The sequence below is a fragment of the Lagopus leucura genome, unplaced genomic scaffold (genome assembly GCF_019238085.1).
Source record: "Lagopus leucura isolate 7727_CA_CO unplaced genomic scaffold, USGS_WTPT01 Super-Scaffold_100009, whole genome shotgun sequence".
Taxonomy (NCBI): domain Eukaryota; kingdom Metazoa; phylum Chordata; class Aves; order Galliformes; family Phasianidae; genus Lagopus; species Lagopus leucura.
Window position 1 is genome coordinate 4,354,086 of NW_024962266.1, and position 16,936 is coordinate 4,371,021.

General features: G+C 45.4%; 1 protein-coding gene across 1 annotated transcript in view; it reads right to left on the reverse strand.

Moving 5' to 3' along the window:
* Window positions 1-16,936, reverse strand: part of ACBD6 (acyl-CoA binding domain containing 6) — a 69,085-nt gene that overhangs the window by 50,820 nt on the left and 1,329 nt on the right. The window contains exons 2-3 of the mRNA XM_042873344.1: window positions 14,112-14,176; window positions 12,925-13,021 (exon numbers count right to left, since the gene is read on the reverse strand). Of these exons, the coding sequence (XP_042729278.1) occupies window positions 12,925-13,021; window positions 14,112-14,176 (162 nt within the window). The remainder of the gene's footprint in view (window positions 1-12,924; window positions 13,022-14,111; window positions 14,177-16,936) is intronic.

A 16,936-nucleotide genomic window follows, 5' to 3' on the forward strand; every position in this document is an offset into this window, starting at 1 on the left:
GCAAAAATGCCTTAAGAGGCACTGGAATTTCCTAATTTATCCCTAATTCTTGTCCATTGACTTTTTGCTGCTTATGTACACATACAGCTGATCTCAAAGTCACTATTACTCCTGACAGCCAACTTAGGTAGGTGGATCTGGGTGACCATAGCTAGCATAAATCACAGGCAAATGCGAGCTTCTGTATGCAGCAGCCGTACTCATTAAGAGGCATTTCCAACTCCCCTGACTCCCGATGCATTTTGGAGCAAGGCAGGGAGCTCCAGCAAGGAATCATCGTTCTCAAGTGTCAAGCAGAGCTGCAGAAAAAAAGCCATGCTCCTCCTGGAGGGGACAGCAGAGCAGCCCCAGCCATACCTCCCGGCACTGTATTTGTCAATAAAAGCTTGGCTCGAGTCAAGGTACAATCGCATCTAGACTGGCTGTCATGGACAATGCTGCTCCAGCCAGCCTCAAAGCCTGACAACCTCTTTCTGAACAGAATGGAAATACAGGGACTAATATTTGCTAACATCATTAATTCATTTTTTTGTCCCCACTCCCCCATCTTCCTTTATCCACGATGTCAAGGCGTATACCTCCGAATTGTTGTCAGCCATCAAACAGACGCTGTGTCCCGGTTCAGAGGTTAACATACAATGACAGACACATTAAAAAACCCTGTCCGATGCCTCACTGACAATTTCAGCTCCATCTCCTCCTCAATGCGACAGTAGCTCAAAGTCACTTACAAGCTTTAACAACATTAAAGTCTAATTGCGATTGAAAAATAAAGGGGAAAGATAGTTTTATCATACTAAGCATTATGGAAGCGAAAAACGATTAGGGAGACAAACATTTTCTTTGCAGAGGTTTTGAGTCCACCTCCTATTTTGGTCTTAAGAGTCTCCCATGATTACAGCATGATCCATTTCTCCTCTTGCAGCAGGAAGAAAATGATCCGAGAGAGGTAGTCTGCTGTAAAGTGGCTGGTTTGGGGTTTAGCTTCTAGCTGTATCCCTGAAGACAGGACAGGGCTTTACTGCTTTTCATCTCATAGCCCAAGCTTTATCTCCATGTACACAAAGCATGCTGCCACAGATTTAAGATGCCACTTCCACAGTCCTCCTGATGCCCCACTGCCATGTGCCAGAGTTCCCTGCAGAGATGGAAGTGAGCTTCCTGCTGGTGGGGAGCTGTGAATGCATTTGACCTCGTGGTTCACAGCAGCAAGAACAGCAAAAGTTTCAGCTGAAGATTGTTATTGTTATTAAAAAGTTGTAATCTAGCAGAAAAGGGAAGATTCTACGCGAGGGTTAGCACATCCCAATCCCAATACAGGACATCGCAGATTTACTCAGAGCAAAAGGTCTCCTGTGTTTGATGAGTTCTGCACATGCAGGCACACAGCACACACAGCAGCAACAGCTGGATGACAAAGGCACGTGGCTGCATCACACTGCACACCCCTCAGTCCATGGATTCCCTTGCTGTAAAGGCACACATCTCTCCTGCTTTCCTCCATACTGCGAACCTTCAAGCATATTTGCATATATTTAAGATAAAGAAAGATATTAATGAAAAAATATATTTGCCCTCCAAGGTGCGCTGGCTAATTCCTTAAGACACTCAAGACAAATTCATCATTGTCACAGAGTTTGGAAATGGAAGAGTGAGGCAACTTCAATGCAAGCTATGGCCAGGCTCGAGCATCCCAGGCACTGCCGAGCACAGAAGGAGCTCTTTGAGGTGATCTTCAGGTGTCTGTGATGCAGCCCGTTCTTTCTGAGCAAATGCACCAGGAGTCAGAGGGGCAGCAGTACCTGGCTTAAGAGAGGGAGGTGAGAAATACTCCCTATAAAATTTAAACATTCCTGCAGCAGTGAATACCCAGAACCGAGGCTTCAGTCAGCACAAGTGCTGCCCTGAGCCCGGAGGAGCTGCAGTGAGGGATGCCTGCAGAGCTTTGCTTGATGGTAGCAGAAGGAACCTGTCCTGAGCTACGCCTCCCAGTGCTGCACCTGGGGGAGTCTCAGCAGCTCCAGCTCAGCTGCCATGAGGGACAGCAGTGTCCCCTAACCCTTCAGCTCCTGTGAAGTTTGCCTTAAATCCTTGAAGCGTGCTGATTGAGTTGTAATTAAGCTGCATTGTCTCAGGCGACAAATCTGACAGGAGACACTCCAGAGGTAACCCAGAGGCAGAGCTCACAGACTGCTCTGGCAGCTGCCACGTCCCCTTAACCCTCTGGATTAACATTTCTGGGCACCATTTGAGGAGAGAGGGTTACTGGGGAGGCAACAAGAACACGTGAACTCTCCTAAAGTTTCAGCCACTCTCCCCCTCCTCTCCCTGTACCATGGCCTGGCTATCCCCCTGGGAGGGGAACTTGGGCAGACACTAATTGTATTTGACAGCAGCAATTACACGCAAGGCTGGAGATTAGAAGCTCGTTAATTGTGTGTGCCGTAATTGCTGCTGCCTTTCCCTTGGCTGGCCGAGGCCGGAGCCAGCAGAGCAGAGGCAGGAGGGGTGCTGCACCCAAATGCAGGTGGTCTGGGGCTGAGAGGAGAGGTCTCCTCTCCCCAATGGCTTCTGACCCTGCACAATGAGGGCTGGGTGGCCAATGAGGCATGAAATGAGGACAAGCCGTGTGCTCTTCCGAGGGTGTTTTCTACCTGTATCCATCTGCACAGTCTGGCTGAACAGCACGGTAGGTGCACACAGAGGGAAGGTAAATATTAACCCTTCAGGGCAATGCTGCTAAAGGAAAAAGACAATTACCCCCTGTAAGATTAGGTGCATATCTCAGTAGCATTCATAAAAATCCTCTCTTTTCCACTGAAACCCACAAGCTCAGCGTTTCTCACTGCCTTACAGACTACTAGATAGATGCAAACACGATGAACCCTTCCAGAGGCAGTCCCAGGCAGCCCTGCTGGGCAGCCCCTTTCAGGACAAGCTCTGTGCCCTCAGCACCAGCAGGACTTCTGCACCCCATAACCAGGGCTGCCCTGTTCCCCTCCCATTGCCCTTCCCAGCTCTGTGACTCATCACCTGGAATGCTTTCAGGAGACCACTGAGGATCTATCTGCACAATCTGAGCAAGCCGTCCCATGCAAAAAGCAGCAGTGCATCCCCCAGGATGGTGCATGGATGGGTTTGCTCTTTTGATATTGCTGAGATAGTTATCACAGCTTTTCCCCTTCTAAACATAATCTGAGATGAGGATGAAATATTTTCCTAGCTGAAAGCTAAAAACAAACATGCTGCTATTAATACCCATGCGCTGCACAGTTATACAGAGCTGCAGTCTAAAACAAGGCTTCAAAGAGTATTCCATTAACATATAGTGAGTTAATTAAAAACTGTAGCATAACACAGCTGGAATTTGGTCATAAGCACAACCAGGGGAGGGGAAATAAATGTGAAATGCCTGACAGAACTGTGAGCAAGCTTTATGATTGCTAGTAGCTCTGATTTCATGACTCAGCGTACACAATTTACCGTGCACGTGAAATATCACATTCAGCCAACAAACATAATGCAGCAGCTCTTAGGATTTTTTTTTTGATGTGTGGAGCTTTTTTCTTTTGTTTTCAATGGAAAAACAGAGAGGTAGGGGCCTTATTCACACCATGCCCAGAGTGCCCATGGCAGCATCATCCTCTGTGCTGCAGCCCTGTGGCTGCCTGGCCACCATCACCGCATGCTGTCGCCTTCTGCAACCAGCCTTCCCGGCCATGTAAAGGCACAGATCCCTACCCTCTGTCTGAATGTCATCAGGTGGAAGCCTACAACTCTCCACCTAGAAATCAAGGCATTAGTGAGATAACCCCACAGATTCCATCCAACTCCCTGAATTTTTAACAATCTCTGACACAGCAAGAGCTTCATCTACACTGAAAAATAGGATTTTTTCATTAGAGCTTGCACCCTCCCCCACTTGAAATAGCTGAGCAGTAATTTGACATGGTGCTGTCACGAGCAAGGTGCGGTGATCCAAAGCCCACCTCCTAAACACACACCTCAAGCTGCAAGCACAGCAGAGTGGCCGCATTCCTCCAGCCTCTACCACTGCCTCGCTTCTCTACCCAGTGCAGAGGGCTTGGGAGCTCGATGTCAGGCTCTTCTGGGTTTGTGGGCACTGCAGGAAGGCTTTGGAGTCCATGGATGCAAGGGAGACTTCACAATGCTTTGGAAGCCAGCAGAAACTCAAGACTGAGCAGACAAAACATCTCTTACTGCTGGTCTTCTCCACTTTACCTGCCAACACCAGCAAGCTCCCATTTGACTTTCCTCCCGTTCCAAGCACTCTGTTATGTTCAGGTTAGCATTCAGCCTACTGAAAGCTTCACTTACCAGCTTGCTTTGGCCACTGAAGTTTCTGATTGAGGTTTGACTGCAGGTTGAGTTGCTTCTCACACCACACCACCACCACTCATTTCTGCTCAGAAAGCCACTCCATACAAGCAAGCTTTTTAACACCTGCTTATCTCTACTTTTGTTAATGGAGAGAAGCAGCACTGCTGTTTGTCTACACTGAACAAAAAGCTGCATGTGCCAACAAAAGCCCTTCCTTGCCAGAAATGGCCACCTGTCATGGCAGAACAGCAGAGGCAAGACCTGGCTGTCCCAGTCACTTCAGCTTGCAGCCTGACATCCCAATAAATGGCGACATTCAGGTTGAGTATCAGGAAAAATTTCTTCTCAGGAGTGGCTGGGTACTGGCAAAGGCTATCCACGTTAGCCACCATCCCTGGAGGTGTTACAGAATTGTGGTGATGTGGCACTGAGGGGCATCGGCAGAAGAGGGGATGAGTTGGGGTTGGACTTGGTGATCTCAGTGGTCTTTTCCAACCCTAATGATTCTATGATTCAAATTCCCCCTTGCCATCTCAAACAAAGCCAAGATCTTAGGCTGGCCTGCAAATACAAACAAATCAGGTTCCTTCTGCACATCTATTAAGGGGGAAAGAAAAAAGCAACTGAATCCCTGCTACGCAAAAGACATACAAGTATCTCACCTCATTCTGTTAGCTCTGGTCATCACTGAATATCCATAGTTTGAACTAACGTACTTTATATTATTCAGTTTCCTGTGCTGTACCTGGCTGGGATGCAATGTTTAAACCCACCAGGAAGCCAAGTGTCATGATGTCGGGACATCATAGCACATTGCTATGCTGTAGCAGTGCTCAGCATCAACAAGGCAGAGCCATATCCCTGATTATTTTTCTGAATGCATTTCAGAACAGTACAGAATATATATATATATTTTATGAATTGTAACAAGATGATGGAAATGAATTCATTCGCATATTCAAAAGGACAAATACTTCATCTTTGCTTAAATGTTTAACCAAAAGCTCCACACTTGGGGCTAAAAATGATAAACCCTCCAATTTCCTGCTTGCAATCCCAGAAGACAGCTACTACAACATCCCTGAGCAGCTGCAAGAGAATATGTGATACTGCACACAATGCACTAACGCTACAGAACAGTGGCACTGCTGGATCCGGGCTGGAAAAATACAAGCATTCTTACAAGCAGAAGTTAGCAGAACTAGTAGAACTGTGTAGTTACTATGCAATAAGTTCCAGCAAGCTTACATGGAGGGAGAGAGAAGAGGTAACCCTGTAAAGTGAAGATGTTTAGGAATAAAACAACACAGAGAACCTCTTCACAGGATACCAGTGTGGCTTTTAATACACAATTTTGCATCGTTGCTTTGCTTTCTAAACTTCAACCTTACTAAAATGCCAGCTTGCAGCTTGGCACTGTTTATTTCAATCAATTGCTCGAACGAGGATAGCAATGTCATAAATTAAAGGTGCAAAGACCATAAATTTCCAGGGAGATGTAAAATCAAAGAGAACAATCTAAGCGAATCCCAGGGGTGGGAGCCCAACACATGCTCCAGCTGTTGGGCTTATGCACTGTGTTAGTGCCCTCCCTTTCCCCACACAAACTGGGGGGTGTACAGGGTTACCTTCACCTCTTGAGCCAGGGCTTTCATGCTTAATATTCCATGCTGCTTTTCAAAGCTGTGCTGCCAGTGAGGGGAGCAGCTTCTTGACCTCAGCTCTCCCCAGTCCACTGCACAGCCCGGTGATGGCCTGCAAGGTGAGCAGGGGCTTGCAAAGCTGGTGCTCATCACTTCAGAGCTCAGCTTTCCACCCAAGGTCTGGGCTGCCTTTTCCCAATGACATCCAAGAGATCTCATACCCCTGCTCCAGTGGCTCCAAGAAGAGACAGAGCAGATCTGCATGTGTGGTGGGAGGTGTTTGCAGGAGAGTGCACTGGTGCACCTATAGGCTCAACCAGGTGACCTTACTGCTTGTGGAAGGCTCATCATCACCATCAGCAGGACCACAGCAATCCCTGCCAGCATTCCGCTCCCATTTGTCTTCTTCAGACTAATAACTGGCACTTGGATAAAATAACAACCAAAACAAATAGTCAAATAAGACATTCACAGGGTGGGAACCGAAAGACAAGAGGGAATGGTTTTAAAGTGAGACAAGGGAGGTTTAGGTTGGATATTAGGAGGAAGTTTTTCACAGAGGGTGGTGGAGCACTGGAACAGGTTGCCCAAGGAGGTTGGTGGACGCCTCATCCCTGGAGGCATTCAAGGCCAGGCTGGATGTGGCTCTGGGCAGCCTGGTCTGCTGGTTGGCAACCCTGCACAGAGCAGGGGGTTTAAAACTAGATGATCATTGTGGTTCTTTTCAACCCAGGCCATTCTATGATTCTATGATTCTATGATCTGAACAAACCCCAAAGTACCCCCAATGGAGAGAAGCAGGGATGCTGGCAGTGCTGCACTCCATGCTGCCAGCCTTAAGGACTACCGTGCTACATAGCCCCCACTTCACATGATGCTGTTAAATGACTTCCATGCTACAAAGAAACACATTCACTATTTTCACAGTTTCTGACCTCGCAGTAGGACAAGCCATAAATTGAGGCATTAACCCAAACGGCACAGCAGGCGTCTGAATGCTGGTGGCAGGCACAGCCCCACACAGGTCCTCTACTCCCCGCTCTTCCCATCCCCCTTGTAATCCTGCCCACATGCCCTGCCTCTCTTCCTCAGCCACAAACAGTGGCTGCTTGGGCAGATTATCAGGGGAGACATCTGTTTGGCTGATAGACAAAACAGGAAAACATGATGGGTGCACTCATTTTGTTTTCAGAACACTGTTTTTTCTAATGCATTTCTTAGTTTCCCAAAGAAATTGTCCGCCTGAAGTACCAGCCAGGAAATCTGCAGATTTTGAACTGAAACTGCATTACATGATTTACCACTTGCTCTTGTAATTCTTAGAAGCTGACCACACATCAAACCTATAAACTGCAGAAGAGCAAAGCTTTTCAGTCCGGGCAGAAGAGGACAAATTTGAGTGCTGAGCTCAAGCTTACAAAAACTGAGGTCTGGCTTTCAAAATGCCAGTTAACATATTGTGATACAGAGTTCACACTGAGTCACTGCAGAAATGCCAAGTTGCCCTGGAAGTGCTACTTGAACACAAGAGGGTCACCAATTTCAATCGATGGTTAAAATAGTTCAGTAACACTGTGCAGGCGACAGAAAACGTACACACAGCTCTGCTGCAAGTCCAGATTGTCCTGCCTTCACTGTATCCTTGTATTGCAAATGCCCATTCTCATGTTTCAGTTTCCCTTAACTTGCCTGTTACAATCAAAATGTGGCAGGGATCAGCTTAACAGGAAGAGCAAGACAGAGGGCAGGAGCCTCCCATGCTGGGGCAGCTGCCCACCTGATCAGAGGTTGCCCTCTGCAGTGCCTCATAAGGAAACAGCCACTGAACAAACCCATCTGCTTCCCAGTTTACCGCACTGACCCTACTGCTATTTCATTCACTCTGAAGTTTGCTTGCCTTTTGATGAAGCTATTTCATACCCAGGGTGCTCTCCTGGCTGCTCCCAGTGCTCACTCACCACCAAGAGGCATTCCACCATCCCACTCCCACTTGCTGCTTGGCTCGAAGTGCGGTGAAATCAGTCCTCCCTACCCAGACAGAGCACAGGACAATAGCTGAAGTACAGCCTTCTTCTCTGTAAATGTCAGCACTGGAATTTCAAACCTCTGAGAGCTTAGAAAAGACATTTGGCAAATGTTTATTTTCTTTGAATCCACATTCTCTCCCTGCTCTGCCTCAGAGATGTGTCTCTGCTGTTCAGATTCCAGAGATGCATCTTTGCTCATTACACAGTGCAAACCTTACTGTGGGCATTATTGGTGAAGTCACATTGCTAGTCAAGCACAAGTTAAAATACCCCTTTTTTTCCCCCCCAGTATACACACAGAAAACCATTAAGTGCTTCAACACATTTTTGCATTTAAAGCCAACAAAGCCTCTGTCAGGAGAAGGGGGTCCTGCTGAAATCGGCACTGGGACTTGCTGTTGGGATTGGAACTGGTAGATGTGCAACGTAAGAAATAGCAAAAGGAAATATTTAGAATCAAGAGATGCCAAAACTGCAATCAGCAAATGAAAGGCTAAAACTGATGAGTAGATCTGGATGCTTTCTCTATTATTTATTTTTATTATTTAAGCTGTGCTATGCAACCCCTTTGTTACAAGAAATGCTCGGTAACCACTCACTGCAGTGTGTGGTGCAGCTTTCCACCACATCAGCTTGGAAAACCCAGGGTTTTACATCGAATGGGATTGCTGTGACATCAGTTACATGCCAGAGAATAGAATTATGGTGTTTGTGGAAATGGAAATATTGCCACCAAGAATGTTTGCCTCAAAACTGACGAGCACTAAAAGCGCCCAAAGGAAAGACAGCGACGAACGTGAGAACAAAGTGACTGTACAGAGCTGCAAGAGTTTGTGGATTTCCCCAAATGACCAAACCCGCTACTGACAGCAAGGTAATGCTGCAAGGGCAGGGCCTGCAGAGCCAGAGTGACAGCAGGGTCAAGGTGTGTGTGGGCAGTGCTGCAGGTGGCTGCCAGGGAGAGCTCATTGCCAAACTCACACACACGCATCAGCAAAAGCCACTGAAAGCAATGTGTCACTTGCTGCCAGGAAAGCAGGAAGACAACAGGTGAAAGCCTGAGAAGCAGAACAGGCAGGACACATCTAGCTCTGAAGTACCCCAGGCAGTCGGATGTGTTGACGGCATGAAATGTTTCTATTTAGGAACAGAAAACACAAAAGAACTGCTTCATAAATTATTCTGTTTTGGAGGAAGAGCGAACAGACTTGAAGGACAGGTGATGTCTCTGAAATATGTAAATGGCACTGAGCTGGTCCAAGCAATTACCTTTTCATTGCCTGGAACTTCAGACTAAAAGGAATGACTCACAAGAAAGAACAAGAAACAAAAGATGTGCTAAAAGGTAGAAGATGACGAAGGTAGATGGCATTGAGAGGAGAATAGAGACGAGCATGGAAGAGTTGAGTCCTGGCCTCTGAATAGCTGCTCTTGGGAAAAAGAGCAAAGCAACCTACAGCATGGCACATCAGAAGACCATGCCAACGTGGGGGAGCTAGCTGCAAAAGCATCCAGAAAGGCAACTGTGATGACTAGTTCTAGACTTGTGAGTTCAAGAGAAATATAGCAGCTCTGTGTAAGTAAAGATCACGGATTTCACCTACTTTACTGTATTTGCTATTTTAAAGCTTTTCTAGCAAAGAGAATTGCTGAAAATAATGCAGTCTGATTATTTATTGCTGTTAAAGAAAACTCCAGGCATGAATGTATCAGACAGCCTGATAGTGGGAAGGGTGAAGGCAAAACTAAAATGCACTGGAAACATCCACGGAGATGAGCCAACAGCTGTGCAACTGATGTGAAAAGCAGCATCTGGGCCTCACAGAGCAAGATATAGCTGTGGCTGCCATATCTCCACATGCAGTCCTCTCCTAATCATCTGCAGGTACTCCAAGCTCTGGGTAGGAAGAGAAAGGAGAAAGTCGGATTTCGGTTATTGGTGGTATTTTCAGCGCTCTGCACACAAATTCGGGATGCTCTTTCTGCATCAGCATGCATTCACTTCATTTTTTTCCATCAAAACCAAAGAAAGATTACTAAATTATAGCAATTACAGTCTGATGCTGAAAATGTACTAATACAGAACCTGCAAGGTCAATGTGAAAGAATGAATCAAGGAAAGGATCAAGAAAAGTGAACAGAGACGTGGATCTATAGAGGCTGCATAAGAAATACTGTGTACATTTAGTGCCACTCTTTTCATTAAGAAAAATACTGACAGCCCAAAGGCTGCAGAACAGCAATAAATATAAATCTGTTCGGGAGGGGGGGGGGGTGTGGAAATTAAGAAAAGTTTCCAAGTTTTAAATTTTGTGTACTTAGTGCTAAAAGATTAAGACATTATATACCCTTTGGGAATATAGGAAATGGGGGAGAGAGGGGACTGAAATAACACAAGAAATTTGTAAACCATATAATGAGATATGGAGCATCCCTGTACTCTGATTACTATTTATGATCCTCTAACAGAAATGCTAAGTCACAGCCTGAAGCAGTAATTGAGCACCTGGTGGGAAGGCAGGGCCAACCTGGGGAGCTCAGGTGTATGCAATGAACCTGAGTGACCAGAAGGGGTGGAGCCAGGATCCATTCCTTTCCAGTCCTCATTTAAGGGTTGGCAGTGGAGGTGAGGGCACCTCTTGTTGGAGATCTATGCATGTGTGAGCTCTTCTGAAGGTAAGCAGCTTTCTTCCTTCACTTTTGGGTCTGTTGTGTTTGGGTTCATTCACTTTTGCTGCAGCCAAAGACTTTTCCACCCTACTGTTATTGTGGTACTTTCCACCACATTACAGTTCCGTGGTAATTTGGAAACTCAACTTTTTGCATTTGTACCAAGCTCTATATACTGTTTTATTCAAGTAGTGGGAGCATTTTATTTGTAATCTACTGAGCACAAGAAAAACTGAAGAGAGCCCAGCAGGTGAGCATGTACAGGAGACAATGATAGCGATGAAGAACTTTGTGATGTTCTCACAGATCTTTCTTATAAATCTAATTTGAAGTTGGAAGAGTAAAACAGCTATTATCCTACCACCATGCCCTGATGTGTACAACTCCATCATTTGGAAGAACAGAGCTCCCTCTTGTGGATCCTGAATGTGGATGTGGCAGGAAAAAACAGTGGGAGATCAAAGGACGAGAAGACTCCTCATGGGATTTTAGCTGTACAAAAATGGAATTCAAATGCAAATACAGTAGGGAGGAAAGGTGAATTATCTTAAAGAAAGTACTGTTGCCTGTACTTGAATGCTGACTCTGAAATTGCATTCTCTGATCTTCTAACTTCCTCTGTTAGCTCTTACTGCAGCTGAGCAGACTACTTCCATGGAAAGCTCTCAGACCTCTTAACAGGTTTCTAGCTCAGTCACAGGTGAGGGGTAAGAAAAACAGAATAAAGACTACAGTGGTGAAGGCACAGTGGCATGCACTGGAGCTGTATGAATAAGAAAACCACTGGTGTCAGGAAGCCAAGAAATACACACCTGATTATGAGAGCGAGAGGTTTATGTACTGAAATGCTGCAACAGCAAGAATTTGAAGAGAGAAAAAAATGCTTCTTAAAACTATCAGGAAGCCTTAGTCCTGCCATTAGCAGAGAAGCTTCTGCTCAAGCCCTAGCACTGCTCTTTTCTCCTGCAAACTTCCTGCATCAACTATTTAAAACCACAGGAGGATGGAGCCACGCACCAGTGAGCAAATTCCTGTGCAATAGCATTACTCTCCACTGCATGGATTCTGCTGAGTCCTGTGCATAGGGGTATGTGACAGAAGAGCTCTCACCTCCATTCATTCCCCTCTTGAAGGGAGGAGCATCACTGCAGACAGCCCCTTGTTTACTGGATGAGTTCTTAAAAAGGATTTGAAGACCACCAGGTTATTCCAGTTCTCCTAGCAGAGAGCTTTGTAACCCAAAGGGATACCTATGAAAAAGAGTAGCCCTCTGAAGCAAGGAGGGGAAGCATACCCAAAGCAGAAACTGTCACAGCACTCTTAATGAACCCCCAGTTCTGCCTGGTTGTCTCTAAATTACCTCTATGCTGCAAAAGCAGGATCAAACCCATGGAACAAGAACTGGCAAAGAAGCAGCAATCACTCTTATGAGTACAGAACAGCACCAGAATATAAGAGAGAATCAAGACCTTGATTCATAGGCTGGTGCTCACACAAGATCCTGCTTCCAGAGTGCAGGACAAAAAGAGAATCAATTTCCTACTGTGAAAAGAAATTACCATGCTGTCAGCATTTTGCTATTAGTGAAACATCTTCCTTCTATCTCCAGTTAAAAGCAATATTTTTCTAAAGAGCAATCCTCTTAAAACAAAAAAAAAAATTGTATGGAAATCAGTCTATAAACAGGGAGATATCCTTAAATGCTCAATCAAGTAATAAACCTGGCAGATGAAAGGCAGACTAATTAAAATAACAGTACAATCTCCCTTTAACAAACGCATACAGGACTCAAAAATATGCTTGTTGGAGTACCTAATCATAATCAGATTCGGTAATTTGCTGTATCAAAACAAAAAGGAAACATTTTCAGAATTGATCATTCAGTTCATGTCACTTTTATGGAGATTACTTTCTATTGATCAACATTTAAATAGTAGTTGAAAAGGGTAAGAAGTATCTTTACATGCTAAATACAGCATGAACCGATAAAAGCAGAAGAAATTAGATCACTATAGCCAAATCAACCCTGCACATGTGCTCACTGTAATGAAGATAATTACAAATGAAAAAGATGGTTCTTCATGCTTCGGCCTTAACAAAAGGGGGGTTTTAAAATGAAGTTAGAGCTTAATCTGCTCAGAATGAAGTTTCCTATGCAGCAATTAAGTTCTGCATGAAGCTGAACCACCGTTGGCTTCTGAAGGGCATAAATGCTGGTTTGTTTTCTGAACAGCACTTCCTACCTGTGGATTCCAGTTGGGGTCCAGTTTTTTCACTGTAGCAATGTACTCCTGCATAGCCTGATGAGGACTGGTGTCTCCCAGGGCTTTCCAAGCTTCCCTAGGGCAGAGAGCAATGTATCAGTGAGCCTCCCTGAGACAGCACAGCGTGTTCTTATGGTGTCATCAGTGAACAAACCAAGCAGATCCATCTACATGTTTTCAAGGGTTGTAAAGCCATCTCCCATTCAGTTTGAAGTGGTCAACTTCTCAGTGAAGCCATGAACAGCTAGTGCAGGTGCAGCACTTTGCTGGGAAAGCATCTTTCAGGGGGTCTAGATCTAGGTTGGAACATGTTTTGTGTTCTAACATAGATTCAGCTATCTTGGCTGTTTCTACAATGTTCACCCTGGAGAAAAGGCTGCAGGGTGACCTCACTGCAGCCTTTCAGTACTTAAAGGGAGCCTACAAACAGGAGGGGAGTCAACATGTTGAAAGGGTAGAGGACAAGGGGAAATGGTTTGAAGTTGAGGGAGAGGAGATTTAGGTTGGATGTCAGGGGGAAGTTGTTTGCTGTGAGAGTGGTGAGGTGCTGGAACAGCTGCCCAGAGAGGCTGTGGATGCCCCGTCCCTGGAGGTATTCAAGGCCAGGTTAGATGGGACCCTGGGCAGCCTGGTCTAGTATGAAATGTGGAGGTTGGTGGCCCTGCATGTGGCAGGGGATTTGTGATCCTTGAGGTCCTTTCCAACCCTGGTCATTCTGTGATTCTCATGGTATGCAGGCCAATTCTGGATGTAGAAAGTAAAGACAGGCTGGGTTTTCACGACCACATGAGGCAGAGTTAGCTGTAAGCTGTTCAGGTTGCAAATTCTGACTTGACCATGTCTGTTGCATTGCAGGCCTGCAATACCAGTAAGACCAGTATCCCTCTTCTTGTTCAGGAAAAGCTATGTTTTCGTGAAGACACTCCTATATTAAGCAAAAGCCATTCAGTGGCAGGCTCTTAGATTTGACATCCTCAAAGTGAGGTCTGTAACACAACACAGAGCCTTAACAAAAGGGGAGTTTTAAAATGAAGTTAGAGCTTAATCTGCTCAGAATGAAGTTTCCTACGCAGCAATTAATTTCTGCATGAAGCTGAACCACCGTTGGCTTCTGAAGGGAAGAGCAGAACCAGAAGTCTCTAGGAATTACGATGATTTCCTCTTACCATTTCTGCTTCCCCTCAAAATCAAAGAAGCTTGGCTTTGGAGTGTTACAGGTCCCAAATTTCACCTAAAAAATAAAAATTCTTTATGTTAGAACAAATCAAATGGAACTCCTGAATGGTCTGAGAGGCATCCATCCAGCTGCATGGGAAGCACCAACTGCCAGTGAGCTGAGGCCCGAGCAGAAGTGCCTGAGATGAAGCAGTGTGATGGAAGGAAGCCATCAGTGGCAGTACCAAGGCAGGGTTAGCAGATAGGCATTGCTGCAGGACACAGTGTGATCTTGTACACAGCTTTTGCGGCTCAACTCTTGTTTAAAAACACCAGAACAGACATGGCACCCAAACTAATGCAGATGGACAAGAAATCTTTTATTCAGTGTGAAATGGTCTTGTTGCCAGCAGGACTTCTGTGGCCAGCTTTCCATAGAAAGGCATCCCAACATGACAAGCACAAAGCTATTTTTGTCAGCATGGGGTGCAGCTCAATATCTTTGAGGTCCCTTCCAAGCAATGCCATTCTGTGATGCTCTGGTCTGGAAGAGGGCAGGGACTGCTGGCAGAGCAATCTGTGAGCCAAGCAAAACCCAACTGCCTTCACCCTTCTCATTTAGAAATGAAATATGCCCCAGTGCTCAGGCAGGTGAAGTGCTTAAATCAACCTCACCTTAGCAGGGTGGGGATTTTCTGCTGAGGAGAGAATCATTAATCAGGCTTTAAAGAGAGCGTGCCTACACTGAGAGATATTTATTAGTTACACTATGTTTTCATTTAAAGTGTGAGAGACTGTGACTGAAATTAATTTTCCGTGCATCTGACTGCCTGTGAGCGAGCAGTCCATCCAGATTAGGATCCCAGCTGGCCTGTAAAACAGTGCACTGCATTCCATGGAGGAAGAAGGGAAAGGACAAGCAGCAGTTAAGCCCTGTAAATCAATCACCATTCATTTGTACTGTCAATGTTTTCTCCTGTGCTCAGATACGGTCTGGACCATTTGTTTTATACAACAAAACACAGAAATAAAATGCAAGCTCATCATGTGAGCAGAAAGTGCCTGCCTGGCAGTTCTTTGATTTGGTGTGCAAGCAGGCCAAGTCAGACAAAAAAAAAATCCCATCTTTTTTAATTGTTTGCTGCCATCATCAAAACAAGAGGGCAGTTTCTTCTCTCTAGATTTGGCATTCAAAGGCTATTCCAGCCCTGGAAAGATTGTTAGTAGCATCAATAGTAATACAAATCAGGGAACAGTAGTTAAATTTCATCCATCAAAGGAGTAAAAAATAAATAAATAAATAAATAAAGTGCTCCTGTGCCCTGCTTGCTATTTTGAGATATATTAAAAAGGGTTGCAGTGGTTTTGTTGGAGAGAAGAAAATAACACTCTTGGCTTCCCTCGCTTTGCTGCAGGACTCCATAATGCGTCAGAAACCAAATGGGAATTCAGCATTGGAGGAGCCTGGATGCTGAGGATGGTGATTTTTACCTAAACATCAACATAAAAACTGGAAAAAAAAAAAGCGTGGTGTAGGACTCGGTCCTGTTGCTTTCAGAGGAAAGCCTCAAAAGCTGTTTTTTTCTCCCCAGCTAGCAGAAAGATAAGAACCTGTGTTAGTATTTGAGGGCAGAGTTCCTTGTTCTGGATCCAGAAAATAATTACTGATGGTCTCCAGGTGCTGACTGGTCACTTGGTGCTTAGCTCTCCTCGTTTACAGTTCATCAGCTGCATGAAAAGCAGTGTGCAGCCAGAATGTATTAAGTGCTTTCCTAGCATTGCTTCTCTGTGCAGCTGACGGCAGGCTCTGCTCCTAAACCACTGAGAAGCAGCTCTGAATGGGAACTGCCTGCATTTGTGGCCAGCGTGGCAATTCAGAAGCTCTGGGAGAAGCCTTCACCTGATGGCTGGAGGTGACAGCACTCAGAAGAGTGCCTGCATAGACAGATGCTCAGAGCTGTGCTCTGTTAAACCGGTTGTCAATGGGCCATAAGGGAATCTAAGGAAATATCACACAAGGATGCTAACCTGCGGACTGAGGGCAGCAGGTCCCTGCTTTGCTCACAGTCACGCTGCTAACTCTGGTTCAGTTCCATCCTCACCTTGCCACTACAGACTCAAGGCATGGATTGCACAAGTGATTTGCCCAGAGCCTCGTGGAAAGCAAGAGGAGAAGCAGCACTCCAGCCCAGAGCCCTGCCATCCACTCTGATCTTCCTCCTGCACTGAGGCAGAGCCATAAACTCAGCACCATCAGCTGAAAAGCTCACTGGAGATGACAACTAAGCAATTCCCTCATTTTCGAGTCTCTGACACATAAACAAAATCAGAGAGAAAAGTAATAAAATCCTGAAATGGCCTCCAATAAAAGGTAATAAAATTCCAGGAAAACAGTTATATACCCAAACAGTTTGAAATAAATAATATACAGTATCTTAAGAGAGAGCTCAGCTGTTACTGTCACCCCTTTTATGATGGTGCTGTGTCTTAAATCAAAGCCCTCAGTGACACAAAATACTAAACTGAGGAAAGACAAGGATGCCAAATCAAGGGCAGCGGACAGATCTGAGTCAGCACCTTTTGTGTGCTAGCAATACTACTGTCCACTGGAGTAATATATTAGCAGCCCATTATGCATACTGATACGGCTGCTATAATTAAATAGAGAAAACTTGCACTAAGCACCATCGTTTTGATTTAAAGCACAAAATGCTGCAGAACTCCAAGCAAGCAGAGCCTATCCCTGAGGTAACTGTGCTAGCAAACTCCTCCTCTTCCCTGCCAGCACTGCCTGCTCCAGCACTGTGTTACAGCCTTCCTGGACAGCCAAAGGCAT